We start from the raw sequence: 26,876 nt of genomic DNA, 5'->3' as shown, positions 1-26,876 counted from the left end.
GACATATGATATTAATGTATGGACTTTAAACCCATCCCCATGACTGATATGTTCATAAGATCTCTTCCTAACCTTTTAGTTAGATCATCAGTCAAATTATACTCATATATTATAAACCAACTGATATCACACATTGTATTGTATAACATATAACCGTCTAGACTTTCATTATACATTTGACATAGTCATCACTATCACACCTTATAAATTTTTGTGATATCGGTTCGACCACAATGGAATTTTGTAATCACGATTTATTAGCCATTCAACCACTTTTATCAATTGTTGCAAATGCTAGAAACTCGAATTCCATTGTTAAATGATGCAAATTCATTCCTTAATTACCTAAGAAATGAAACCTTCTCCAAAAGAGAATACACATCCATAGTTAAGTAGTTTGTTTACTACTTGTGAGCACTAGGATTACCCACAACATACACTATGTAAGTCTTTGTGCAATCATAGCATACATCAAATATTCAATTAATTTTGAATATTCTAATTGTGAAATAGAATCACCTTGATTAGACATAAACTTGATATTAGGATCTACATATAGGAGTGCTAACCAAATAACAATCAAACTGATTGAAATCTTCAATACTTTCTCAGTATAATGAAATTGAATCATCTATACCATTGTTACTCCCTTTTATTATTATACGTAGGATAACATCAACCTCCCCTAAATCCTTTATATCAAAACTAGAAAATTATAATTTCTTTGTCTAATCAATCACTCTAACCCAAGTAAGATTACAAGGAACTAATCATTTCCTTCGAGATTTTATATATCTTTTCACTCCAAAATAATTCACATGCTTTGAGATGAAGATGCCATACAAACAGATTCAATAGCAAACGGGACATTTATATTAGTTTAAAACTTTGTTACACAAATATGCAAATCCAACAAGATTCCATGTTGAGATAAAATAAACTTATCTAACTCACCATTTAAAGCCAAAAATTATTTAAAACAAAATCCCAAACATGTCCTTGAAACACACAACACATAATCCAAAACAAATGTTTTCTAGGAATAAATACAAGTTTCACTTTTGAATATCTCATCCTAAGTACAGATCCATCTTCAACTGGTTCAAGTTCTTCAAACCATTCTAGATCCTTGCATACTTGACTCGTATCACCCGAGTCTACACACCATGCAATATCCTGTACATAAAAGGATTTAAAATAAACGATACATAATTCTTAACCGAATTATATTTAGAAACCATTGAACTTCTTAAGTCCAATAACAAACCCGAAACCACGATTTCGTTTATTTCGCGCCCAACGGGCATTCCTGACTTGTATACTTTAAGTGGTTGATTATTACCTGGGCCGTGACCCGTCAACCCATGTGTTTACCATCTGAACAAATATTTAATAATATTTTTATTTCATTCATATTCATACTTTAATATAAATATTGTTTCTTTGAATCAAATCCTATTTTGTGTGTTACAAAATTTAACATGTCTCGAATGAAACATTGAATCAACTACAAAACTCATAGGTTTTGTCATATTTAACATAGAATTAGTAAGTGTACCTTGTGAAGAATTTAGGTCTGTTGACCCATTTGGACCAGCCTTATAAGACTTATTTTCCCCCACAACTTTCACTCGACTATCTTTCTTGATGTATCCCGGTTTACCACGTCTCCAACAAGTTATTTTAGCTTTATTGTTAAAATGTTGATTGCCACATAGTGAGCATGCGTTTATTTCTCATTTTATGTTATGTCATAACATAAAATATCATAGTACATATATATAATTGAAGTCACATAAACAAAAACCTCTACCAAGATCTAATATATAGCATGATACTTCAACTATTTGCATGAACCACCCTAATATAATACGAACCACGTGGTCGTGGGTTCGGGTCCCACGGATTGAAGAGGTAGGTCCCAGCAGAGCCCAGTTGGACCCGCAAGACTCACCTTAAACAGGGACGTCTGCGCAGAGACCAACTGGATCCGCAGGACCAACCATGCTCAGAGAAGTGACGTCCTTACGCGCAGTATGCAAGCTGGTCCCGCAGGAAATGCCTCCCATGGTGAAGGACTCCGCCTGTTCCCGCAGCCTCGGATACAAGCCATGAGGGAAGGCCACCCGCGCAGCATGGCTACACGCACAAGGCACTTAGCTCTCAATCGTTCAGTGTCACCTGAAGGAATGAGCCAAGCCGGGAGCAATCCCGCACAGAGGCGGGAGGGGGAATACTCCCGCCCAAATAAGCCAGTCCGTATACTGAAGGATCTTTTACTGTACCTGACGAGGTATGGACAAAAGATCTGATCAGAGATGCGACAGCTCACTGACAGCAGCATGGCAGACAGCACGCCACAGCACTGTGACCAATAGCCGCCGCCTACCCACCAACTCTGCCATACCACGTGCCTAGCCTGTAGTTGGCAGAAGAGGAAGAGTGCACGACACGCCTGCTCTGTGTCAGCCGCTACCTATCCACCACTCACAGGCAGGGCACGTGCATAGGTTACAGTTGGTAGCGTGTTGGGCCGGCTAAACCCCTTGGAAACCTACCTTCGGCTATAAATACCACAAATGGTATGATCATCTGATCTTATCATATCTTATTACATTATCATCATAATATACCTGATATCTGCTCTAGCAATCTCTTAATATACTTTTATATTTAAAGAGCAATCTAGTCTGATTCTCACGCCGGAGGGTGGTCACAAGGAGGAACCCCCCCCTTCTCAGTGACGAGCTCACGGTGTCTGTTTTGCAGGTTATCAGAAGAACCATCTTCCAAGGGTCTAACCCCTCGTGGGAAACATCTCTCCAACCCCCAGGTTACCGGTAGCCTACCCCGGGGCTGGTTAGTGTTTCTTCATTGGCGCCATCCGTGCATAAAGCTAGAACTACAATTTTCTCCAGTTTTTCAAAACTTTATACAAAAGATGGTTAGAGAAATTCCGGTAACCACAACCCCAGCTATTGGGGGGAATACCGGCAACACAGTTTTTACAAACACTACTCCGGCTACCAAAGCCGGAGCAAGTGAAGTAAATTTTACGAACACTACCCCACTTACTAAAGCAGGGGCAAGTGCAGTAAATGACCGCCTACTGGGATCCACCGATACCCAGTTTGAAAAACGAAGACTCCCCCGCCAGACTCTCGACGAAGTCAAGGCATGGGCGGAGGCACGACAAAAGGAATTCCAGGCTGAGTTGAACGAACGCTTGCGTTCCGTGCAACAGGCCGACGAATTCGAATACTGGGAGGATGACTCAGAGGAATCCGACTCCGACGCGAACCCTCGTCATAAGGCAAAAGGGAAGCGTAAAGAAACGGAAACCCAACCGAAAAGGCATTTTGGACAAGCCTTCAAACCAAAAAGCATAGATGGAAGTCCACGAGACTTCTCTAAAACGTTCAGACCAAACGTTACAAATGCAGGAACGTCCAAATTTGCAAGGGACATTGCTGAAGCAATCGCCCCGAAAAGTGCTAAACAAATGCCTAACATAGGCACATATGACGGCATATCTGATCCAGACGATCATTTGAACAGGTTCATAGCAGGGGCAACCGTTAGCAATTGGACGGAACCCACGTGGTGTTACATGTTCCAAATGACGCTGGTGGGGGCTGCTAGGGCTTGGTTCGATCGTTTACCGGTTAACCACATTTACGATTGGGCAGACTTCCAGCAGAAGTTTAGCCAACACTTCAGCCAGCAGCGAAAGTATACCGAGGAGCAATGGACAATCCTCAAATGCACACGGGAAGAAGATGAATCTCTGCCAAACTTCATCACTCGCTTCAACTCAAAGAAGTTAAGTTTGGGCAATATCAGCGAGGATCTTGTTCGCGCAGCCTTCATCCAGGGCGCGCAAGACCCAGAGCTTATCCGCACCCTAACGGGTAAAGATGGAATGCCATCCACATGGGATGGCATCATGACAGCAGCCAAACGCTATGCGGAAACGGAGAAGCAACTGGGTAGAGACCTTCCGCAGAACACAAACCTTTACACCCAGAGGACGAGAGAGGACAACGTCCTCACCGCCCGATTGAACAAAAAACGGAAGCAAGGCATTTGGCAGTCAAGGGTAAACTTTGACACCTCATCCGGCTTACAGCACCGATTGGGTGAAAGGGATAATGTAAAGCCGCACCGGAACTCCAGGTGGACGCCACTTACCAAAAGCGTCACTGACATATTTGCTACTGAGGAGCTCCCATGGCCAAAGCCTCCAGTAATCCGGCATCGTCACGATGCTGATCGGAGCAAGTACTGTGACTATCACAGAACAAAAGGCCACAACACCGAAGAATGCATAGACGTAAAAGACATGGTCGAAACATTCGTCAGAGATGGGACGCTCGCGCACCTCGTGGCGAAATAAAAGCTAGGCAGGCGAGTGCGTATAGAACCCCAGCTGGGGAAAACACGAACCAATTTCAGCTTCAAAATCGAGACTACATGCTGCGTAAAGAACGAGATCCCGAACCAGGTGCGTATCGGCTCGATGGCACTCCCATCCCAACATGGAAGGGAGTTCAATTACACAGTTTGCATGTAATCAATTCCAATTTGTAAAAGAAGGCCAAGAGCCACTTCTAATGGAAATGATTCTCTTTAAGAATATCGAAGCTGATGATTTTACATTTATACTTTTCTGAACACTAATATGCCGGTTTTCACCGCATAATTACGTGAAGTCATTGCATGGGAAGGCGGTCCTACCCGCACGAACCCAATAACGTGACAAACCTTCACGCAGCTCAGTTGAATGGGAAAAAGTTCAGCACCCAAAAATGAAAGTGCCGGTCTATCCGCATGAATCATTAAGGAAACTGAATAATAACCTGTCAACAACCGCGCGTCGAACGGTTAAAACTATCCAACACTGGTGACGACATTCACATTACGTGAAGTCGTTGCGTGGGAAGGCGGTCTTACCCGCACGAACCCAATAACGTGGCAAACCTTCACGCAGGTCAGTTGAAAGAGTTCATCCCATTAAATGAAAGTGCCGGTCTATCCGCATGAATCATGAAAGGAAAATGAACACTAACCTATCGACAACCGCGCGTCGAACGGTTCAAAACAAAATTCTTAAAAAGATGAGAAAAACCTACACGCAGGTCAGATAAGGGTAAAGTTCTGCCATCCTACTAAGTGCAAGTGACGGTTCTACCCGCACAATCACGAAAGAGGAAGCAAAACTTCACCTATTATCAACCACGTTCAAAGGTTAACTTATCCTCAAAAGATGAGAAACCTACACGCAGGTCAGATAAGGGTAAAGTTCTGCCATCCTACTAAGTGCAAGTGACGGTTCTACCCGCACAATCACGAAAGAGGAAGCAAAACTTCACCTATTATCAACCACGTTCAAAGGTTAACTTATCCTCAAAAGATGAGAAACCTACACGCAGGTCAGATAAGGGGAAAGTTCTGCCATCCTACTAAGTGCAAGTGACGGTTCTACCCGCACAATCACGAAAGAGGAAGCAAAACTTCACCTATTATCAACCACGTTCAAAGGTTAACTTATCCTCAAAAGATGAGAAAAACCTACACGCAGGTCAGATAAAGGTAAAGTTCTGCCATCCTACTAAGTGCAAGTGACGGTTCTACCCGCACAATCACGAAAGAGGAAGCAAAACTTCACACCTATTATCAACCACGTTCAAAGGTTAACTTATCCTAAAAAAGTAAGAAAAACCAGCACGCAGGTTAGATAAAAGTTAAAGTTTAGCCATCCTACCAAGTGCAAGTGACGGTTCTACCCGCACAATCACGAAGGAGGAAGCGAAACTTTAACCCACTATCAACCACGTTCAAAGGTTCTTATTCTGAACACTTGGAAAATTGCTAATTTAAACTAAGTATGCAAGTCATAAGTTTATAAAGCAAGGAACCCAAAGAAGGAAATAACAGTCTTATACGCAAAAAGATTAATATTTCAATGATGTATTACAACAGTGGCCGGGTAACTACCCGCCTAAAAGAAATCTATACAAAGCTGTCTATCCTAACGGTGGGAAGAGATCTTCAGGATCAGGCTTCAGGGCCACCTCCGCTTGGACCAGCACCGTCTGAGCGTGGCTGCCCAAGGAAAGCCTTAAGGATGTTTAGCCCATCATCAGCAGCAGCAGCTTCATTCACCTTCTCCACCACTGGATGCGGGAAGGCAGCATACTGGTTCACAGCTTGGTCATAAGCAACTTCAGTATTAACATTGAATAAAGGGAAGTTGGAGGGCGGAAAGCCTCTCTCAGCAAACCCTAGACCAAGCAGGAAACCAGTCTTCTCCCCATCCTCATGAGAAGCGTTGAGGGCTGCGCTCATTGCATCGTCGTAAGAGGTCTCTGAAAGGACCCGACGCACAACCTACAAAAGAAAATTACAAGTTAGAACATTTTCTAATTACGAGCGGAAAGCGTAAAGAAAAAGATAAAGATACCTGAGGCAACGCTTCTCGAAGCAGCCATTGGAGGGTAGCTTGACTTTCTTTGTAAGCACGTTCGGCTCCGTTTTTACCAAGGTTGGCAAGTTGAACTTCCTTGGCGGCAGCCTCTTCGACGCTTTTGAGTTTCCTTTCAGTGCGGTCAAGCACCCCCCTCTGGTCAAGGATCTCCTGCAGCTTCTTGGCATCTTCCATTGCCAAGGCGTCATGAGCATGCTGAAGAGCCTTTAATTTGCATTTAAGCTGCTCATTCTCTTCGCGAAGCGGCTCAACAACAGCTTCAGCCTTGGCAGCCCTCTCAGTTGAGTTTCGCGCAGTCTCCTTGGCCAGCCGAAGCTGTTCATTCACAGCTTGGGCAGCCTTGGAGCGGGCCTCGAGTCGCGCCTGGACTTCAACCTCGAGGGCCTTGAATGCCTTCTCCTTCTCGGCTGCGGCAGCGGCCAACTGCCGGTTCTCCTCCCGAAGAGCCCGCGCTTCAGATATATCTTTGGCGCAAGCTGCTTTTAACTTGTCGTTTTCACGACAAAGCAGCTCGACGCGGGGCTGCGTTCGGGCCTGGAGAACCCGAAGCTCATTGGTTAGCCTACCCTCTTGGTAGCTAGCCATGGCTTCCCCCAACGCACCATGAGGAGCAGCGTGGCGAGCCCAGTCCACGCACTCCACAGGGGTGCGAAGGGTTGTTCCTCGGCGTATGTTCCATCTTGGAACATACACTTCATTGGAATCCGACACTGCAAAAGAAACAAAGGCAGTTAGGAAAAGATGATAAAAATATATAAGGGAAAAAGAACCCTACGTACCTGTAGGGTCAATAACAGGCCGATAGCCGCCAAACCCATCACCTGAACCTAAAGGAAATCCATCCAACAGGTCAGGCAGACGGGAAGGTGGCATAGATCGGCGGGAAGCCTGGCGCATACCTGATGGTCCGGCCGTCGGTGGCGGTGGCGCAGGTATAGTGGCAGCCGCTGTGGTAGCCATGTTTGGCGCCACCTTCTCAGCAACAGTAACCGCCGGCTCCGTGAAAGATGCTGTAAAAATTGCACTCACGGCCGGCGGAGACACCTTCTCAGCTGGAACAGCCTCAGGAAGGCTGGAACCAGCGGAAGCAGGCGTAGACGCCTGGGTCGACGCCTCGGGAAGGCTGACCGAGCCTACCGTCATTGGCGGGGGAATACTTGCTCCAACTCCACCCTGGAATGCGTCAACATCCACACCTGCACAAGCAAAAGTGTTAGAAAAATTTATTTGAAACAACAAATCTAGACAAGAATTATGGGGGTACTCACGGGGTTTCTTGAGCTTGAACGCACGGACGAGCGGGGGCGAACCCGATGGAGCCGGCCTCTTGACACCGGTAACCGTCGTCGTCGCTGCCTCCCCGGAGGTAACACCTGCAGCCTCCGGAGCGGTGGTCTCCTCACCACCGGGCTTCCCCGCCACCTCTGCATTATCTGACTCCGAGTCAGATAGGATTACCGGGTCGGCCGTAGAGGCCACCTTCTCCTTGCCCTTCCCGACGGCAGCCTTTTTCTTCCGCACCAGTGGAGGACCTTCTGCGGATTCCTCAGAAGAAGAAATGTCATGAACTCCAGCAGCAGGCACAGCATTGAGAGGTTCAGGGTAGAAGATAGGCTTACCTGGCCGTCGGTGGCTCAGGATCTCTTGGCCTGGCGGGTAAACCTCCACGAACCGACCCGCGGTCTGCTCTAAGATGGGCAACTCGTTCTCGTCCAGAGCACGAGTACCCATCCGCGCGGGACCATCTTCCTCCCGCGGGTTCAGGAGCGACTGAAGATCGTTCCCCTCTGAAATCAACAAGAAAGTTAGTAAAAATCGAAGTCAGCAAAATGAAACAAGACGTACCATAAGGGACAAAGTTCGAACCATATTCAAGGACGATCGGAACCTTATCCGCATTCGCCGCCTTCCACACCCGGCTCATCCCCAACATCACCATCACCGACTCCGGAAAACGGAAAACCGGGGACTGGACCCGGGAAATCTTCGAGAACCATTCCGCCTCCTCGTAGTTGAGGGCGGGAAGGTTCGGAAGCGCCTGGCCATTCTTGAACTTCATGGCGATGGGGATGGCGCGAGCGGATATGAAGAAGAACTCTCTTCTCCATGAGCGAAGACTCCGCTCGGTGGTACAAATCTTTAAACCCTTGATACGGGTTGTAAGAGTGTACCACCCTTGGATGCACCTCCATGTATAGAAGGTCATCAGGCGATCAACGAGGGGCTCAAGGCCCAGTATCCGGCACACCCACTCAAAGTGCCGGACCTTGGCAATGGCCATGGGGTGCACCTCTGTCAGGTGCACACCGTGCCTCTCTAGGACACGGTACACAAACTTTGTCAACGGAAACCTAAGGTTCCCGTAGACAAAGAATGCAGCATAAACCCCGATCTTGCCACTAGGGGCATCGTACACAGTATGGTGGGGTTCAGGAAACTCAGGCTCGAGAGACTCGAGCATGAACTTCCTGACGATATACTGGTACAGATCGACAGGAAGAGAGCACTGGCATTCGCCAGCAGTCTTCTGGTCATCAGCATCATGAGAAGACATGGTGGAAGAAAGATGAAAAGAGATTTCAGGGTAAAGCTTTACTGAACAGAAAAATTCGCCGGAAATTACTTGAGAAGAAGAGATGAAAGTGGAAAGTGTGAATTGCAAATAACCCTCTCCCCCTTTATATAGTAATCGCAATTAATGCGGTGAATTTAATGCGGAGGAGAGAGAAATCAAATGTGCAATGAAACTATGACACGTGGCAAAAAGCAAGCTGGCAACAGCTGTTGAAAGGACGTGTGCCAGTAATTTCGCGGCCACGCGCCCGAAAAATCGCTCCCACGCGCCTGAAAAAGCGACTGGAATGACCATGTTCTGTCACGTCACCATAACTTCCTGCACGTCCTGACACAGTCAGAAGAAACCGTCGCACGACGTTTCAGAGGTTTATCTTTTCACCAACTCTTCGAATTTCAAAATTCAAACTTCGAAAGTATTAAAAAGTAAGCGGGAAAATACCCCTTACCCCTTGGCAAGCAAGTAACCGTAAGACGGATGCGGGTACAGTGTAAAGGCAAAACCCTTCACATACCTAGCACCCGCAGGGAATTGAAGCCAAATAAACCTTGGCAAACAAGTAACCGTAAGCCGGCTGCGGGTACAGTGTTAAGGCAAAACCCTTCACATACCTAGCACCTGCAGGGAATTGAAGCCAAGAACCTTGGTGAACAAGTAACCGTAAGACGGATGCGGGTACAGTGTTAAGGCAAAACCCTTCACATACCTAGCACCCGCAGGGAATTGACGCCAGGAATACCTTGAGAGTAAAGTAACCGTAAGACGAGCGCAGGTACAGTGTTAAGGCAAAACCCTTCACATACCTAGCGCTCCGCTGGGAATTGAAACCAAGAAGGATCTTCTGGGCAATGCTTGCGGAAACGGAAATAGCATCCCCGCATAGCGGGAACATCGAGAACTACGTTGTTTGAAGCTCCAGGATGGAATTGGTGGTCTTAACATAATTGATCACTATGTTCAAAACTACCAAAACCTCATGGAAAATACATACAACTGGGACTCAATGCTCCTGACTTGCGAGGAGGTTACAGACCTACCCGCATCATACCCAAAGACCAAGCAGGAAACTCGGGCATTTCTGCAAGTGACAAGGACTTCCGCGGAAAGAATCCCCATGGAAAACCTTACAAAACCCCTTTTCAAAACCCTTTGCTCAAGTCCAAAAGTTCACCTCACTTCATTAAACACTCATGAGAAGAACATTGGACTGGGGGGACTTGAAGAGGTAGGTCCCAGCAGAGCCCAGTTGGACCCGCAAGACTCACCTTAAACAGGGACGTCTGCGCAGAGACCAACTGGATCCGCAGGACCAACCATGCTCAGAGAAGTGACGTCCTTACGCGCAGTATGCAAGCTGGTCCCGCAGGAAATGCCTCCCATGGTGAAGGACTCCGCCTGTTCCCGCAGCCTCGGATACAAGCCATGAGGGAAGGCCACCCGCGCAGCATGGCTACACGCACAAGGCACTTAGCTCTCAATCGTTCAGTGTCACCTGAAGGAATGAGCCAAGCCGGGAGCAATCCCGCACAGAGGCGGGAGGGGGAATACTCCCGCCCAAATAAGCCAGTCCGTATACTGAAGGATCTTTTACTGTACCTGACGAGGTATGGACAAAAGATCTGATCAGAGATGCGACAGCTCACTGACAGCAGCATGGCAGACAGCACGCCACAGCACTGTGACCAATAGCCGCCGCCTACCCACCAACTCCTGCCATACCACGTGCCTAGCCTGTAGTTGGCAGAAGAGGAAGAGTGCACGACACGCCTGCTCTGTGTCAGCCGCTACCTATCCACCACTCACAGGCAGGGCACGTGCATAGGTTACAGTTGGTAGCGTGTTGGGCCGGCTAAACCCCTTGGAAACCTACCTTCGGCTATAAATACCACAAATGGTATGATCATCTGATCTTATCATATCTTATTACATTATCATCATAATATACCTGATATCTGCTCTAGCAATCTCTTAATATACTTTTATATTTAAAGAGCAATCTAGTCTGATTCTCACGCCGGAGGGTGGTCACAAGGAGGCCCCCCCCCTTCTCAGTGACGAGCTCACGGTGTCTGTTTTGCAGGTTATCAGAAGAACCATCTTCCAAGGGTCTAACCCCTCGTGGGAAACATCTCTCCAACCCCCAGGTTACCGGTAGCCTACCCCGGGGCTGGTTAGTGTTTCTTCAGTTGCACTTTTATTTCAAAACCTATAAAAATTATAATTATTTCATTTTTATTTCAAAACCTATAAAAATTATATCTGCTTCACAGGGTCATTAGCTATCACAGAAATGCCTAGACTTTTACGCTCAATTGGTTAAGGGGAGCGTAAGATTTGGAACAATAAACTCAAATTCAAGAAAGCGTACTCCATGTTGAAACCTAATCTGGTCGCCATCAACAAATTAAATAATTTTTTTTTCTTTGTAACACTTAATAGAATTTGTAAATTAGGATTTCCATCAAACAAGATTTAACAACCAATCAATCATCAATTTATAATTTAGGGTTCCCATCTAAAATCAAATTATACCACAGGCTACTAAAATAAACCCTAAATACGAACTATAAATTTTTTCTTGTAATTAATCGCCACTTAATCAAATTAAACCCTAATAGGTTTATCTTTGTTGTATAAATTGCGTACCTGGAGGATGAATTCGATCATTAATGCAAACCTGTAACATAGATTTCAGTCTTGGTTTCTTGAACAATTGCCATCTCTGAATCGTGAATCACTATCAGATAAACCTATTTGCGGGTTACACGCAATGATTTATCGGATAAGACAGAGATTTTCTGTAGATGGAATTGTATTTTGATGATTCTGGGAATGTGATGTACCAGAGAGAACGAGTAACCGCCTTTCTCTTCGTATGTATGCAATCGAGAGTTTCATTATATTTGTGCCAGGGAAAACATCGATAAATGTATATAGTCAATTCCCACATGAGCCCAAACATTAGTTAAGCCCATTTTACATAACACTTAAACCTAAGTAAATAAATAACAAACCCATTGTTATTATAAAAGCCCAAATAACCTTTAGGATTAAATCGAGCCCGCACTCCTGCATCACCTAACTCGTTTAATGTCTAACGTTATTTCCTCGATCGACAAGGTAATCCAATAACACTAAAATATCCAACACGTTATCCTTTGTATCTATATATATTGTACATAGTTCATTAGTGAAATACATTAAGCTTTACTAAACTTTATAGTACCAAAATTTATGATTATATCTCTACATTTAAGTAAAGTTATGTTGTCTAGCCTCTTACAAAATCGTTCATTGCAATTTCAAATGAGAGTTAATACCATGTGCAACATTGTTTGTCGCGTAACACTTGGCGAGAAAACTGCTAAAGAATTCAAGGAGAAGATCAATGATGAATATCGAGCCAACATGTAACACACTTTTCGAAACAGAAAAATATTATGACCACCTTGTATATCAATGAATCAATCATCAATAAACATTATGTTGTTAACTGAAAAATGTTGTTGACAGGCTACTGGATGATTTACCTTTGGTTGTTCCTGACTCGCCACCGTTATATCAACTCGGGTACTTTGTTGGTGGTAAAGCACGGTATGCAAATGTCAGTTTTTTTTTGAACGGGAATAAATCATATAAATTTTAACTGTTGCTCTTGTTAACCGGTGACAAAATTAGAACTTTTTAACCGTTAAGTTGGGTATATTTATTTCCACAATTCAATTACTTTTTATGATACAATGTAATGCTATGCAGACGACAGACGATAAGTATTTTATCAACAACCACTTATCATTCGTAGTTAGCTTCCACCAGAATTCGGAAGTACCCTCCGGAAGAATTGTTGGGTTTAATGTTAAAGCTTTCAGGTAAAATAATGGTTTTGGTTTTGCAAGTTGCAACTCTGGCAACATCTTTGTTCTTAACTGTAAACCTACATAAATATATTTTGTATGACTGTTTATTAATTTCTCTTCAGTGTCAATCATAAATATGATGGTCAATGGAGTCACAAAACACGTTTGACCACGTGCGACCCACGTGCAAAACGTTTGGTCGACGGCTCTGATCCTCCTCAAGAAGTTGATGATAAGAAGGAAATCATCTTCACTTATGATGTCGAGTTCCTTGTACGTATATAAGATTCGGGCCCAGTTTATCTGTATATAATCTGGTTAGCGTTGTGTTTTATTTTTAATATGTCAAATCGGTAGAGCTAAATGATTTAACTTAAAAGAAAATGAGTTATTGGTTTTGAAACGCGTACGATTACAAATGTATAAAAGGGAAAATTACCATAACAGACATTTTCTCATTTTTTGTTTAAAGTAGACATTACATTTTACCATACCAAAACTTAGTTATATCATCTGACCAGAAGTAGCCACATTAACTCCGTAGGCTGAGACGGCTAAGGTTTAGCCGCCACTTTTTGAGATGGCTAAAAGTCCATTTTCTAGTTAAATATTTTTTGGTTAATATTGACTGTTTTTGTAATTTTCCCTATATAATAACAATTTAACTCTTTTTTCAAAGTAATATACTATTCATCTAATAACAAAGTTTCCACAAAATCATTAAAGAATATAAAATAAAATTTGGAAAGTACAGAGTTTGTAGGTAGGCCCGGCTTAATTAGTCTGAGTCTGTTTGGCCATAGAACAAGCCTGGCCTACCTATTTCGTCATGTCTAAATTGTCTGCTTTTATTGGACACACAGGAGACTGATATTAAATGGCCATCAAGATGGGACACTTATCTTTTTCTGGCTGATGATCAAATTCACTGGTTTTCACTAGTTATGATTGTTCTTTCAATGTCCGGTATGGTGGCTATGATCATGTTAAGAACACTACACGGTGACATTATCGATTACGACCAATTAGAAACCTTGGAAGAGGCGCAAGAACAAACATGCGAAAACTTGTTCAAGTGAAATCTCCGGGCAAACTTGGTACATTAACCCGTATGTCTCGATCATGATTGGTGGAATATTACCATTTGCGGCGGTATTCAACGAGCTCTTTTACATGTTAACTTCAGTCGGTTTACATCAATTCTACTACATATTCGGTTTCACGTTTGTCGTTTTGATCATAACGTGTGCCGAGATCACAATCCTGTTATGTTATTTCCAGTCAAGTGGTGAAGATTACCAATCGTGGTGGCGATCGTATTTAACAGCGGGTTCTTCCGGCTTTTATCTCTTCATATATGCAACATTCTACTTCTTCACAAAACTGAATATCACAGAGCTTGTTCCGGGTATTTTGTATTTCGTGTATATGTTTATTGCATCTTGTATGGTTTTCGTGTTGACGGGTACCATCGGATTCTATGCGTGTTTGTGGTTCCCTAAGCTTATTCACCTTCCGGTGCCGACAGTTGCATACGAAGAAAATAAGGTTGCAAACGCAGAAACGGGAAAGGAAAACACTGAAACGAAAGAGAAAATTCGGTTAATGTTGAGGAACATAATAAATAACTTCCCAACAAGTTAAGCATATGTATGTTTTAGTATTTAGCACTGAATAATTTTATATGTTTGGATATTTTTATGAACTTGTAAAACTTATATCAAAGTATTAAAGTAAGCATATTATGTTATTAACATACAACACAAGATACAACAAATCACTAATCAGCATCAGCAGTAAAATCCGGTTCCGGTGGCTTCTGTAACTTCATCAACTCTCTAGCACTCTTCAAATTTCGGTTCCGGTGGACCCCACAAAGAGCGTTCGCAGCGAACTTAGAAGCCAGAAAGGCAGCCCCGATGCTGTAAGAACCACCTCCATTGTTCTTACCGGCGGCTAACTCCGCCGCCTCCTCTTCCTTCCTCCGCTGCTCCAATATCTTCCGTTTAGAATACCGCCGCCAGGCCGCTTGAATAAAGCATGCCGCCCAAGTCCGCCACTGCTGCGAGTAAAACCGAAACGTGTGTTGCACCTGCCGACTGTGAAGCCGCCTGAACTGGCCCGCAACGAACTTAAGTTCATCGGCTGGTAACGCGAATGCTTCCACTTCTCTTAGTGCCTTTACGGTTCTAGTGGAAGACGGGAGGTTAGACCCGGTTTTAGGGTCGAGGGCCCATGTTAACAGCTCCTCACCGCAAAAGTCACCTTCTTTTAGAAACCCGCTGTTGAAAAACCCGCTGCTCCCGCCGTCCGTTGTTGCACTCTCGAGACGACCGCGTATGATGAAAAGCATTTCATCAACCGGATCGCCTTCGCGTACGATGTAAGTGTTGTTTGTGAATAAACACGGCTTTAAGCGTTCGCAAATCGCGTCGAGTAACCGTTCATCCATGTCTTCAAATAAGGGGACCTACAAGGAGATTGGAAATTGAAATAATAAATTGATTTGTTAAATATAATAATTATTCATAGGCATGTTAATAAACCAAACATTTAGTGAACAGTTGACTAACCGTTCAGCGAGAAGTTTGTTTATGATCGTTTATATTAATAAACGAACGGGCCTGAACAAAACTTTTTGCACATTTATGTTTGTTTAGTTTTGTCCGTTTATGTCAATTATGTTTGTTAGTTTACATTGTTTAAGTTTATTCATTCATGTTCATTAATGTATGCATTTGAATTTTTTAGGTCCATTACATTTTAGTCTCAATCAATCAATCAATCATACCCAGTGAAGTCCCACCAACAGCAAAGCTATAGGTAGGGTCTGGGGAGGGTGGGATGTAGGCACACCGTACCTCTATCCAAAGGGATAAAGAGGTGGCTTCCAGAGAGACCCTTAGCTCTAAAGTACATATGTATGAAGCAGTATAAAGGAAGTCAAAGTTCAACAGTAATAGTAATAATAATAGTAATGAAAATAATAATAATAATAATAATAATAATAATATATGGAAAGAATATACTAATATTAGATATATGGGAAGAATAATACTAATAATAATACTAATACTAATACTATATATGTGACCATAAAAGGTAAATAGAAGCCCTAAGGAATTCCTTTCTCCCTAAAAATCCTTAACTCTAATTCTACTTCTCCATGAATTCCTATCCTCAACCATGTCCTCGGAAAGGTTTAAGTCTATCAAATCATGCTTAATCCTCTCATCCCACGTCAATTTAGGTCGTCCTCTACCTCTCCTCCCTTCTACAGTAATGTTTCCTACAGATCTAACAGGATTCGTCGGCTGTCTTCTCTTCACATGTCCAAACCATCTCAATCTCCACTCTCTTATCTTGTCTGCTATTTTCGCAACCCCTAATCTCTCTTGAAACACAACGTTTCTTATTCGGTCTAACCTTGTGTGCCCACACATCCAACGTAGCATTCTCATTTCTACTACCTCCATCTTCCGCACTTGTGCCTTCTTGATGGCCAACAATCCGTTCCATATAACATCGCAGGTCTAACCGCAACCCTATAAAATTTTCCCTTTAGTTTAGTTGGGAAGCTCTTATCGCACAATATACCTGTGGCTGCTTTCCATCTACACCATCCTACCTGAACTCGATGGGTCACATCACTGTCTAATTCCCCAGCGCTCTGAACAAATGATCCTAGATACATTTTAGTCTAGTTTTAGAAATTCAAACATTGCCCGTTACAATTAAGTCTAATTTATTAAACCTTTTAGGCCCAACACATTCTTGTTCACATTTACATTTAATTGTTGTTAGCTCAATTTTGTTCGTTCATTTATTTCATTTGTTTATATTACAAACATGTTAATTTTCTTAACGAACGGACACGAACAAGAAACCCTTGCTTGTTTGTTTGTTCGTGTTCGATCGTTTGTTTGGTTAAAGTTAGAAGAACGAACACGGACATGCTCCATTTGTATTCCTTCACTTCATTGACAAGCTTTAACTATTCAAATTTCGCCAAATGATTCTTGGACTACAATGTTGCCCTTGAAGATCAAAGGGATGAAATGACTAAAATGCACTCATGTGAAAAATAATTAAAAAGAAGTTATTACCCTTTTGACCAAACCGAGACAAAGATGACGTTTAATGTCTCTTCTAAGATCCTTAGGTAGATTTTGAACCAAATTTTCCTCATCAACTCCACGTGTTTCCAACCACTTATATTGATCATATTTTCTCACACGCTCTCTCAAATCATGTGGAAGTAACCGGTGATGCATCCATTGTTCTGAGTCCCGTCTTTTGATTCTCATTTCTTCAAGTCGTATAGTAAGAGATTGAAGATACGTCTGTTAATGGTAACAAACCAACAAACCAAGTGAGATCAATGGCAAAATATAGATTTTATTAATTGCTACACTTGATATGAAGTAAGCCTTAATGAAGCAAAGGTAGCTGAGAAAATAGATAATCTAAAAAGGAACTCAAAATATGGGACTTTTGACCTGTTTACCTATGAATGGGTCAATCTGGGCTGTGTTTTATCTTAAATAGGCCAATTAAAAGAAATTAGCTAGAAGTTACATTTTATTCATACAACCTCCTAAATCGTTTTAACTCAACATGTTAGATTGTTTGTACAATAATACTGTTCTTTAATTAAATACTTGAATTAATTATTTATTATTTATATATATATAATAGACAGAGTGTTTGCAGGTTCAACCCAACCTGATTTGAACCTAAAAGTGACTCTTTTCAACCCGAAACCATTTTGACTAGTTACCTGACCCACCCATTTTTCCACCTCTGCACCATCCTATACTTCTAAAGAATGTAAACACCATATGTTGTTTTGTCTAGTTAACCGACCCACACATTTCGATCCATACTTGAATGAAACTTTTTAACTGATTTTCAAACCATCTGCTCCCACATTATGGTGTGCCAACTTGGGACTTGGGTACAACATATCTGTTGGCCAATGCCAATCAAGCCCACACAAAACATGTTAAAATTGATTTTCATTTTGTCAAAGAAAAGACGCACATATCAACAAATGATCAGATTGCTGACATCTTCACAGAGCCTCTACTGACTCAACTTCTATTTCTACGAGACCAGCTGTGGGTCATCCCCTATCCTTATCTTGCGGAGGAATATTAGACTAGCATTGTAACTATCATATTAGGGTAGTACTAAACTGTATACAACTGTTTTTAGCATTAATGAGCAACAAGGCTCGATTATTATGGTCGTCCTTAGCAGGTCTAATCTAAAAACACAAATTAACTAAATTGGAAATGGGTTGAATAGGTCTTACAAGTTGAAAGTTGCCTAAAGTGTAAATTTTAAAGCTTATAGCCTCCTAAAAACTAGTTTTAGAAAATTCAGATAAATACAATTATAGTTATAGAATAGTGTTTTGTAAGTATAATTATATTTAGCGCATTAATCATTTATAAGAATTGGTCAAAAATGTGATCAGGTCAACCCAGCCCGAACCATCCATTATTCGACCTGTAACTTAAATCAATGAGACAATATCAAGATGGTAAGTAGTAGTGGCATCACCTGCATGTTTCCAATTAAAAGAGCAAAGAGGATGAGACCAAAAATGGCTAGAGCAATGGAAAATATAGATTCTCCAGGATAAGTGCTGGTTTCAAGCCCCTGCCCTAACGTGCTGTCACAGAAACAAATATTTCATTCTGCTAAGTGTTAAGAATCATAAACAATATCTAAAAACCAAGTGAAGAGATAAATTTTACCTCAAATTCTATAGTCCCCACCACAGGCAGTAGCAGTACTTAGAAACAAACTTAGTTGATGACACGATCCCTGATGAAAGAGCCTGCTCGAAAATCCCAAAATCAAATGGCGGGTTATCACCATCTGTGGTACAAGCTTCGGTTAAAACCGAGCTACTGACATTGCTCCATTTATCATAACCATCCATGTGGTTGTTTCCACAGTACAAGAAATCTTTGTTACAAATGCCTTTACAAGCTCTTTGCCAGCATGTATCATTGCGTTCTACAGACAATAAATACCAGAAGGCCCCGACTATCTGAAAAAGAAAAGCTTGTATCATGTATGGTATGCATGGCATGCATACGAAAAAACTGATCCAGAAAAACTAAACCCAAACAAAAACGAACAGTTTGGTTATAAGTTTTCATAAGAACTAAACTTTTGGAGTTTCGGTTCGGTTTTAGTTTTACATGTAAATTTATAGTTTTTCAATTTCAAGTTTTACATGTAACTAAACCCGAAGTAATTTCTAAGGATTTAATAAATAGCGTAACTCAAATATTGTAGCCCAAATGAATAATAATCATAATCAATTAACTATTAATTAACAAAAAGATTTAGGCCCAAAAATTTCAAGCCCCGAGAACAAAACCAAAAGACCGAAACCGAACCGAATATATAGATTTTCATTTTTTTACTTTGAACTTTTTAAGTAATTTTTAAGATATTACTAAATAGTGTAACTCCAATATTTTACCCAAATGTATAATAATCAATTAACTATTAATTAACAAAAGATTTAGACCCAACAAATTTAAACCCTGAACGGAAAAACCGAACCGAACCCAAACTTAAGAAACCAAACGGTTTTCAAAAACTCAAAAACCAAAATTTTGGTTTTGGTTCGGTTTGAGTCCAAAACCGACCCAAACAGACCCATGCACACCACCCCCTACATTTACTTACAATTTAAGAATGGCTTATTTATGTTATTTCTTATTTCTAAACGTCATACGAGTAGCTTGCAGAAAGAAAGAAAGAAAGAAAGAAAAAACAAATGTGTTATATGGGTCAATAGACTCAAAACGTGTAAAATATAATCAAAAGTGGGTTTTAATGCATTAAATCTCATGATAGTACCCGTTACCCAACTCTCTTGGCCCGCCCGTCTTGAAACATTTGATTAAATATAATAGCTTACATGACTGGCAAGCATGTATAGTAACAAATAATAAGCAGCTCCAGCCCATGCAGTTTCAGCAATTACACCAGCAGTTCTTTTAAGCTCCGATGTCAAAGGGACAATTCGGGCAAACCTTGGAACATACTGAAGTAAAACAATAACAAGCAAGGCTTGTTTTGTAGCCAATACATCTGAACCTCTAGACCTCTGCAGATATCGCCAAACAACAATCTGAAAAAATATTAAAAATGTTAGTAAACCTTGTTTTATTAATCAGTAAAATATTCAACATGAAGGGCGAATAAGCTCACATCTTAGCAGTGCAAAATACAAAAATAACTAAATAAATAAAACATATCATGTTATTTCTACAGAAAAGTTAACCATTTACCGCCTTTTTAATGTAACTGAATTTAACTCTCATTACTTAAAACCATCATTTTCTTTACAAACAGTAAAAAAAATGTTATTAGGTTGCCATTACAACTTCAAATATTATATGCACATCATCTTTCGTGACCTGGTGTATTACAGCTGATTATCTGATTCTTTTTATTTTTGCAGTATCTTCTAATTTCAAAACCACAAATCCAATCACCCGTTAATACTAACCTGAGGCAGTGGCACCACAGCAAGAAAATCAATAATAAAATACCACCGAAGATATCTTTGAGCAATTTGTGCAGAATCAATCACAAGTTCACCCCGTCCAAAAACTCTAGATGATGGAGCAATATAAGCAGTTCTAAACTGAAACGCCATATGAATAAGATAGAACGCATCAACAACCGTCCTTAAAGTCGTGGCTGTAATTGCTAACTTCCGGTCGATACCGAGACATGTTTTTGTTTGATCAAAAACTGGAAGATAGAAAAAGAGTGGATCTATGGATACAGCCAGAATACACGAGACAACAAAGTACTTATTCCATGTGAGTAGAAATTTATCTTGCGGGTCCAAGATTTTCTTTTCTGAGGCTTTTAGGTCTTCGGGAAAAACGGCCCCAAACCCGAGTGTTCTACCGATGGATTTAAGTCCTTCTGAACCTTTTTTTATTCCGTTTTTGAATGATCTAGAAGGGGTAGCAGGTGCGCGGCTTGAACGAGTTATGCCCTTGAATCCACATTTGTTCATTGCGACTCCAGAAGCGGGTGATGATAATCTAGAATCCAAATCGTCCAACCTTCACTTGCAAGACAAAGTAAGAAATTGATAATCTAGTTTTGAAATTTGGATAAACAGATTCTACTTTTGATTATTTGAAGGTCAAAGAATAAGTTTCAATGTTCCATAAGGGCATGTGCCATACATCTTGAGCGTGAGAGGAGAGCTTGCCAATTGGAACTCACGCTCACTAAAACACCACACTGGGGTGAGGGTAAGTCGGACCAGTTCTCCTCTAAAATGGCCAACCAATTACATGGTGACTCCTCATGAATTTTTTTAATATTTTATTATGATACTTTTTTAATATTTAATTTGATTTTCTCATATAGCGTTTTTAATAACACAAAAAAACATGGCTTTGGTTTTTCTTTTCTGAACATCCAATATAAATTTTATCGAAACCGGCTTGTTTTGAAAATAAAGTACTTTTTAGTCTCTAAACGGATTCAAATTTTTGGCGCGTGCTTGAAGCTAATATCCAACATTCCAACCGACTTGTGAAGATGATATCCAACATATTGCTTAGAATTAATTACTAATAAATATTTTAAAAACAATTACTAAATTGTATTAAAATACTTTTAAAAAAATCAAATCACTCACTAGGTATAGCGCATGGTTACTGAGAGTGAATGTGTGTCCCCTTCTTACTTGGCGCCTGCATGGCTCATACTCACTAGGTATAACACATGCCCTGAGGGTGAGTGTGAGCCACGTAGGTGCCACGTAAGCAAGAGTGTCTCTCACACTCACTCTCACTAACCATGCGTTAAACCTAGTTAGTGAGAGAGTGAGTTTTTTTTAAATACTTAATATAATTTAGTATTTATCTATAAAAATAATTTTTAAACAATAAATAAAAGCGGGACACGCAAAAACTATGAAAACCGTCTACGAGACTAAAAAATACTTAATTTCAAAATGACTCGGTTGTCCAAAAATTTAAGCAAAACCATGTATTTTATTTTATCCTAACTAACAAGTACAAGTTATTTGAGAAAAATCAAAAGTTAAATGAAATATTATATAATAACATATTTAACAAAAAACGCATGAGGTCTAACTATATAATTGGTCAATCAATTTAGATCAGAATTGGTCACTAACATGAGCACACTCCCAACTTCATGGCTTACCCTCACACCCCGGCATGGTGTTCTAGCAACCGTGAGTCCTAGATGACGAGCCCCTCTCACGCTCAGTGCTAACGGCGTCTAACACATGCCCTAAGGCTCGCACTCACTAGATATAACACATGCCCTAACAAGCTGCAACAAAACTTCTCATCACAACTAACCTATCAACCTCTTTTTAATATTATTTGAGAAACATTTACTACCATTTCACAAACCATCTCTTTTATAAAAAGAATATTGATGATCACTAAATCTATCAACTTCTTTAACAATTAGAATTTGTCAAAACATTCAACTATCTGGTTATTTGAACTTAAGCACATCCAAACGATATTTGCTAATCACATAATGATAGGAATCATGCTATAGTTAGCCTCTAAGTGCCATTTGTCTATTATAGCAGGGGGTTAAGTGCAACTTATATTTTATAAATAGGTATCAATAACTCCTTAGGGAGTAGGCAGAATATTATTCGGTTTGTTAGGATCTTTGCTTTGCATTGAGAGAGGGCATAGTCCTGGGAACACTTCGGTGTTAGTCTATCGAGTCTGTAAGATCCGGTAGGATCATCTTCTTCATATCAATTCTACTTTCAGTTTATGTCACTTCATTCAATTTCAATTTCCGTTGTTACTAATTAGAATCGAACCCTATCATTGGTCCGACCTGCCATTGACCTGCCGTTTTTTTCTGTTTCAATCATGGAAACCCTAGCTCAAAAATTTCGATTGGATGCTCATGAACAACAGCTTCAACAATTACATTCGGATATTAAAGAGATTAAGGCGTCTCTTACTGTATTGAATGCAGAACGCACTGAATCTGCTGAATTCCGTCAAGTTGTTTTAGCCTGGATGAAATCGCATGAGAAGCTCGATGGTTCGTTTGGCTCCGGGATCTCCGATCTGGAATTTTCAACCGGCGCCACACCTGGTTCGGGAGGCAATTTCGGTGAGATCTTTCCCTATTCTTGTTCCAACTCTGTTTCCGGTACGGATTCTGGCCCCAAATCAGCTTCCGAGGGGTATTTGTCTGGTGGTCTTCCGCCTCTAATAGCTCACCCAGAGGCGCTCGTTTCCAGATCTGAAGAGCACTTATCACTTGATGAAAATACATTTGTCCATGGCCACTCACCAACCAAATCGATGTCAGATACAGATCAATTGAAGGCGCTCATATAACAATTTAAAGACAATTCAACCGACCATGGCTATTTGATGAGGAATAGTCATTCTGATTCAAGCTTTTCAGGCTCTATTTCTACTCCGGTGGCACCAATTGCGCAATTTCAGTCTCCATGTTCACAAATTGTTGATGTCGGATCCAAATCTCATGAAATTGGAGTAATATCGGGTCGTTTTCAGAGGATATTGGGATTCGGGACTGTCATGGGGCACGATATGCAGCAGAAAACAGCAGTGGGCGCTCCAAATCAGGGCTCGTTTAGTGAAAAACTACCTCCAGGCGATCCGTTTCTATCCGCGATACTGTCAGATCCGAAAATCTTTCCTGGTGTTTTGGTCAAAACTGTTAGGCGTTGAGTCAAATGTTGCTACTGCTCAAGCGAGTCATTATTTGTCTCCAATTGCGTTGGTTCAAGACGGTAATCCAGGGTATATTGCTGGGTATATTGCTGAAGAAGATGCAATCACAACTGAGGATTGGGATTATTCAGGTTGTTTGCCGAAAGTTGCTTCTAATTCTCCGATTGCAAAAGCTATTCCAGTTCTTGGTGACACTCGGATTTCCAATTTTTTGTTTGATTTGTCCAAGCTAACTAACTTCCATGGTAGTTCCGATTTGTTTGCTGATTGTAATCAAACGGCTGGTGGGCTTGGACTTGCTGTAGCTTTTCTAGCCCATGCCATAGCATGTCAACAGCTTCACAATTATTCAGAACTTGCAACACATTTGTTGGTTGGCTATATGGATTTTTGCTCAATTGCACTCCATTGCAATAGTGCATGCAGCTGGGAACACCATTGCTGTGATAAAGGGGCACTCGTTTAAACTTGGAGATCAACGCCTTGGTTGGAAAGGAGGAACGTTTCCCTTGATCTTGTGTTCAACAGTCCCGCTTCCCAAATCGTATACCGCCTTAGTTATTGGTGTCTTCAGGTGGGCTTTTCAGCTTTTGATTGATCCAAGTCATTCCTGGTTGGTGCATGGGCAGGGACGACCACCTGCAAACGCTCTCGGGGATGCCTCTGCTTGGTTGTCGAGTCAGTTGTTCGTTCCCAGTCTTGAGGGCAAGACTGTTTTGAAGGGGGGAGTAATGATAGGAATCATGCTGTGGTGAATCCAGAGAATATGATGTTTCTGAGATTAAAGCTACACTAAAAACATTGGAGGTTGCTCGTGGTGAATCCAGAGAATTTCGAAAGGAGGTGTTGAATTGGATGAAACAACATGAACAGAGGACTGTTGCTGGGTCGCTTGGTTCGGGAGCCAATTTCGGTGAGGTACTTCCCTGTTCTCGTCTCAGATCTGTTCCCGATAGGGATTTTAGTCCCAAATCTGCTTCCGATAGGGATTTGTCTGGTGGTCTTCCCTCTCTAATAGCTCAATTGGAGGCAATCGTTTCCAGATCTGAAGAGCGCTTGCATGTTGGTGGCCTCGAAATTCACAATCCTGATAGGCAATTGGATGAGGATATAAGTTCCTCAAACCTTGATTTGTTTGAAATTAAGGCTTTATGTCATGATTCGGGTGTGGATATTTCAAATTTAAGGCCTGCAACTATCACTCTGATTTCTGGTTTCACCAAATCTGAAAATCCGGTTGATAATCTACAATCAGATTTGTTTAAGTCCTCATTGAACCCTTATGCTTCGTTCACTTCCTTTGATTCAGATGTGAATTCAATTTTTGTACCTCAGGTTCATCCAAGTCATTCAAATATTGGTAGTAACTTGCTTCATCAAATTTTTGAATGGAAACCGGGTTTGGCCTCTGGTGGGATTGAAGATGCAATGTCCCAGTCTAAACTGATTGATCTACTGTATTCGTCAGCAGAGAATGATTCCGATTCAGAACCGACCACTTTCACTTTAGGCACCTTTATTTCCAAATCCGCGGCTCCTGTTCAAGTTCGACTCAAAACTCAGATTCAGATCTTTGTTTTCGATCCTGGTCCGAATTCTATTAAGACGCCTTATTTTAGTCAAATTATTTGCATCTGTCATCGTGTTTATGCGGTTTTGTTGGAGTTTGGTCTTTCGGTTTGGGGCAATAAACTTGTTTTAATCAGATTCGGCGTCATTTTGACCAAACTGTGGTGATTCAGTTTCGTGTTACACACAACCATAACTTGAAGGGGACGACAATGCAATGTGGTACTTTTGGAATAAATACTTTCCATGTTTACATGAGGCGCTCGTTATCTGTTTCACAATTTGTTCATGGAGAAGTTCGAGTGGAGTCGATGGCTCGCGAACTTCAGAATCGTGATGAAGCTCGGCACCATCTTATGGTTCATTTCTCCAATATTCAAAGTTCTATGGATATGCAAGCTGCCAAGAAACGTCGGAATGCACAATTTTCAGTTGGAAAATGGGTTTATTTGAAGCTCAAACCACACCACCAACTCTCTGTTGCAAGTCGTATTCATCAAAAGTTGGCTGCTACAGTTTTGGTCCATTTCAGATTGTTGAGAAGTTGGCTACTACATTTGTTGGTACTCTCTTTCCTACAAACCTATTCGGTATTCATTGGGGGGTACAAAACTGCAAGTCTTGTTGCGTTAATTGTGGGATCATATCAGTTGTGGGTGGTGCATGGGCAAGGTCGGCCACCAGACGACGCAGCTGATCCCAGTCTTGAGGACAAGACTGTTTTGAAGGGGAGAGTAATGATAGGAATCATGTTATAGTTTTTAGTCTAAATGTCATTTGTCTATTATAGCAGGGGGTTAAGTGCAACTTATATTTTATAAATAGGTATCAATAACTCCTTAGGGAGTAGGCAGAATATTATTCGGTTTGTTAGGCTCTTTGCTTTGCATTGAGAGAGGGCATAGTCCCGGGAACACTTCGGTGTTAGTCTATCGAGTCTGTAAGATCCGGTAGGATCATCTTCTTCATATCAATTCTACTTTCAGTTTATGTCACTTCATTCAATTTCAATTTCCGTTGTTACTAATTAGAATCGAACCCTATCACATAATCTCATTCAAGATGCAAACACCATTTTGTAATGATATTCTTTAACCATAAGTCCATAACTACAAAAATAACTGACCAATTTTGCCAAATCTAAGTTAAATTTTCATTATTGGAAACAAAGAATTACCTTGCAAACTTCTCCCGGTGGCCACCAACATATTGGGACTTAGAGGCATGATAATCGAACATTTTGCAAAAATTAACACATAATCCAAACTGCATGCCAATAAAGAAATACAGCAATATCAGATCTAACAAGGTCAGGTTCTAGATTCATAACTTCAGTATTTAGCATCATCATTAATGTTCTAAAAGCCTGATTACTAAGTTTCCAATATCTTCCAACAAGCAAGTGTAATCATCATCTACATTCATAACTTCAATATTTAGCACCATCATTAATATTATTCACAGTTTGATTACTATGTTTCAAAAATTCTCTAACCAGCATGTGTAATCACCATCTAGATGCATAACTTCAATATTTAGCATCATCTTTAATGTTCTAAAAGCTTGATTACTAAGTTTCCAGTATCTTCTAACAAGCAAGTGTCATCACC

General features: G+C 41.2%; 2 protein-coding genes and 1 pseudogene across 3 annotated transcripts; 2 read left to right on the top strand and 1 right to left on the bottom strand.

Moving 5' to 3' along the window:
• Window positions 1-12,348: 12,348 nt before the first annotated feature.
• Window positions 12,349-14,001, top strand: LOC143599719 (transmembrane 9 superfamily member 8-like). The gene is made up of 5 exons (XM_077077610.1): window positions 12,349-12,472; window positions 12,576-12,666; window positions 12,819-12,931; window positions 13,042-13,192; window positions 13,783-14,001. The coding sequence occupies exons 1-5, from the start codon at window positions 12,369-12,371 to the stop codon at window positions 13,996-13,998; spliced, it is 675 nt and encodes a 224-aa protein (XP_076933725.1). The 5' UTR covers window positions 12,349-12,368; the 3' UTR covers window positions 13,999-14,001.
• Window positions 14,002-14,594: 593 nt separating this feature from the next.
• LOC143599718 (putative cyclic nucleotide-gated ion channel 5) lies at window positions 14,595-26,526 on the bottom strand (annotated as a pseudogene). The gene is made up of 7 exons (XR_013147340.1): window positions 26,444-26,526; window positions 20,463-21,033; window positions 19,869-20,081; window positions 18,685-18,983; window positions 18,488-18,599; window positions 17,026-17,262; window positions 14,595-15,389 (listed from the first exon to the last, which is right to left on the bottom strand). The product of XR_013147340.1 is annotated as a putative cyclic nucleotide-gated ion channel 5 (transcript).
• Window positions 23,371-26,310, top strand: LOC143599721 (uncharacterized). The gene is made up of 5 exons (XM_077077612.1): window positions 23,371-23,617; window positions 23,688-24,026; window positions 24,115-24,382; window positions 24,459-24,933; window positions 25,033-26,310. The coding sequence occupies exons 1-5, from the start codon at window positions 23,371-23,373 to the stop codon at window positions 25,432-25,434; spliced, it is 1,731 nt and encodes a 576-aa protein (XP_076933727.1). The 3' UTR covers window positions 25,435-26,310.
• Window positions 26,527-26,876: the final 350 nt, after the last annotated feature.

The sequence above is a fragment of the Bidens hawaiensis genome, unplaced genomic scaffold (genome assembly GCF_021521415.1).
Source record: "Bidens hawaiensis isolate Kalapana, Puna unplaced genomic scaffold, B.hawaiensis_p1.1 tig00052552_1, whole genome shotgun sequence".
Taxonomy (NCBI): Eukaryota; Viridiplantae; Streptophyta; class Magnoliopsida; order Asterales; family Asteraceae; genus Bidens; species Bidens hawaiensis.
The sequence above is the reverse complement of the archived record's forward strand: the minus strand, read 5'-3'. Positions and strand labels throughout refer to the sequence as shown.

What these genes read in the sequence shown, in the direction of transcription:
- LOC143599719 (XM_077077610.1), top strand. Translation starts at nt 12,369, where the DNA reads ATGAGAGTTAATACCATGTGCAACATTGTTTGTCGCGTAACACTTGGC. An exon ending in GATGAATATCGAGCCAACAT is followed by an intron (nt 12,473 to 12,575) that starts GTAACACACTTT and finishes TGTTGTTGACAG; the next exon opens with GCTACTGGATGATTTACCTT. An exon ending in CTTATGATGTCGAGTTCCTT is followed by an intron (nt 13,193 to 13,782) that starts GTACGTATATAA and finishes TTGGACACACAG; the next exon opens with GAGACTGATATTAAATGGCC.
- LOC143599721 (XM_077077612.1), top strand. Translation starts at nt 23,371, where the DNA reads ATGAGGAATAGTCATTCTGATTCAAGCTTTTCAGGCTCTATTTCTACT. An exon ending in TAGTGAAAAACTACCTCCAG is followed by an intron (nt 23,618 to 23,687) that starts GCGATCCGTTTC and finishes CAAAACTGTTAG; the next exon opens with GCGTTGAGTCAAATGTTGCT. An exon ending in TCACCAAATCTGAAAATCCG is followed by an intron (nt 24,934 to 25,032) that starts GTTGATAATCTA and finishes TTTGTACCTCAG; the next exon opens with GTTCATCCAAGTCATTCAAA.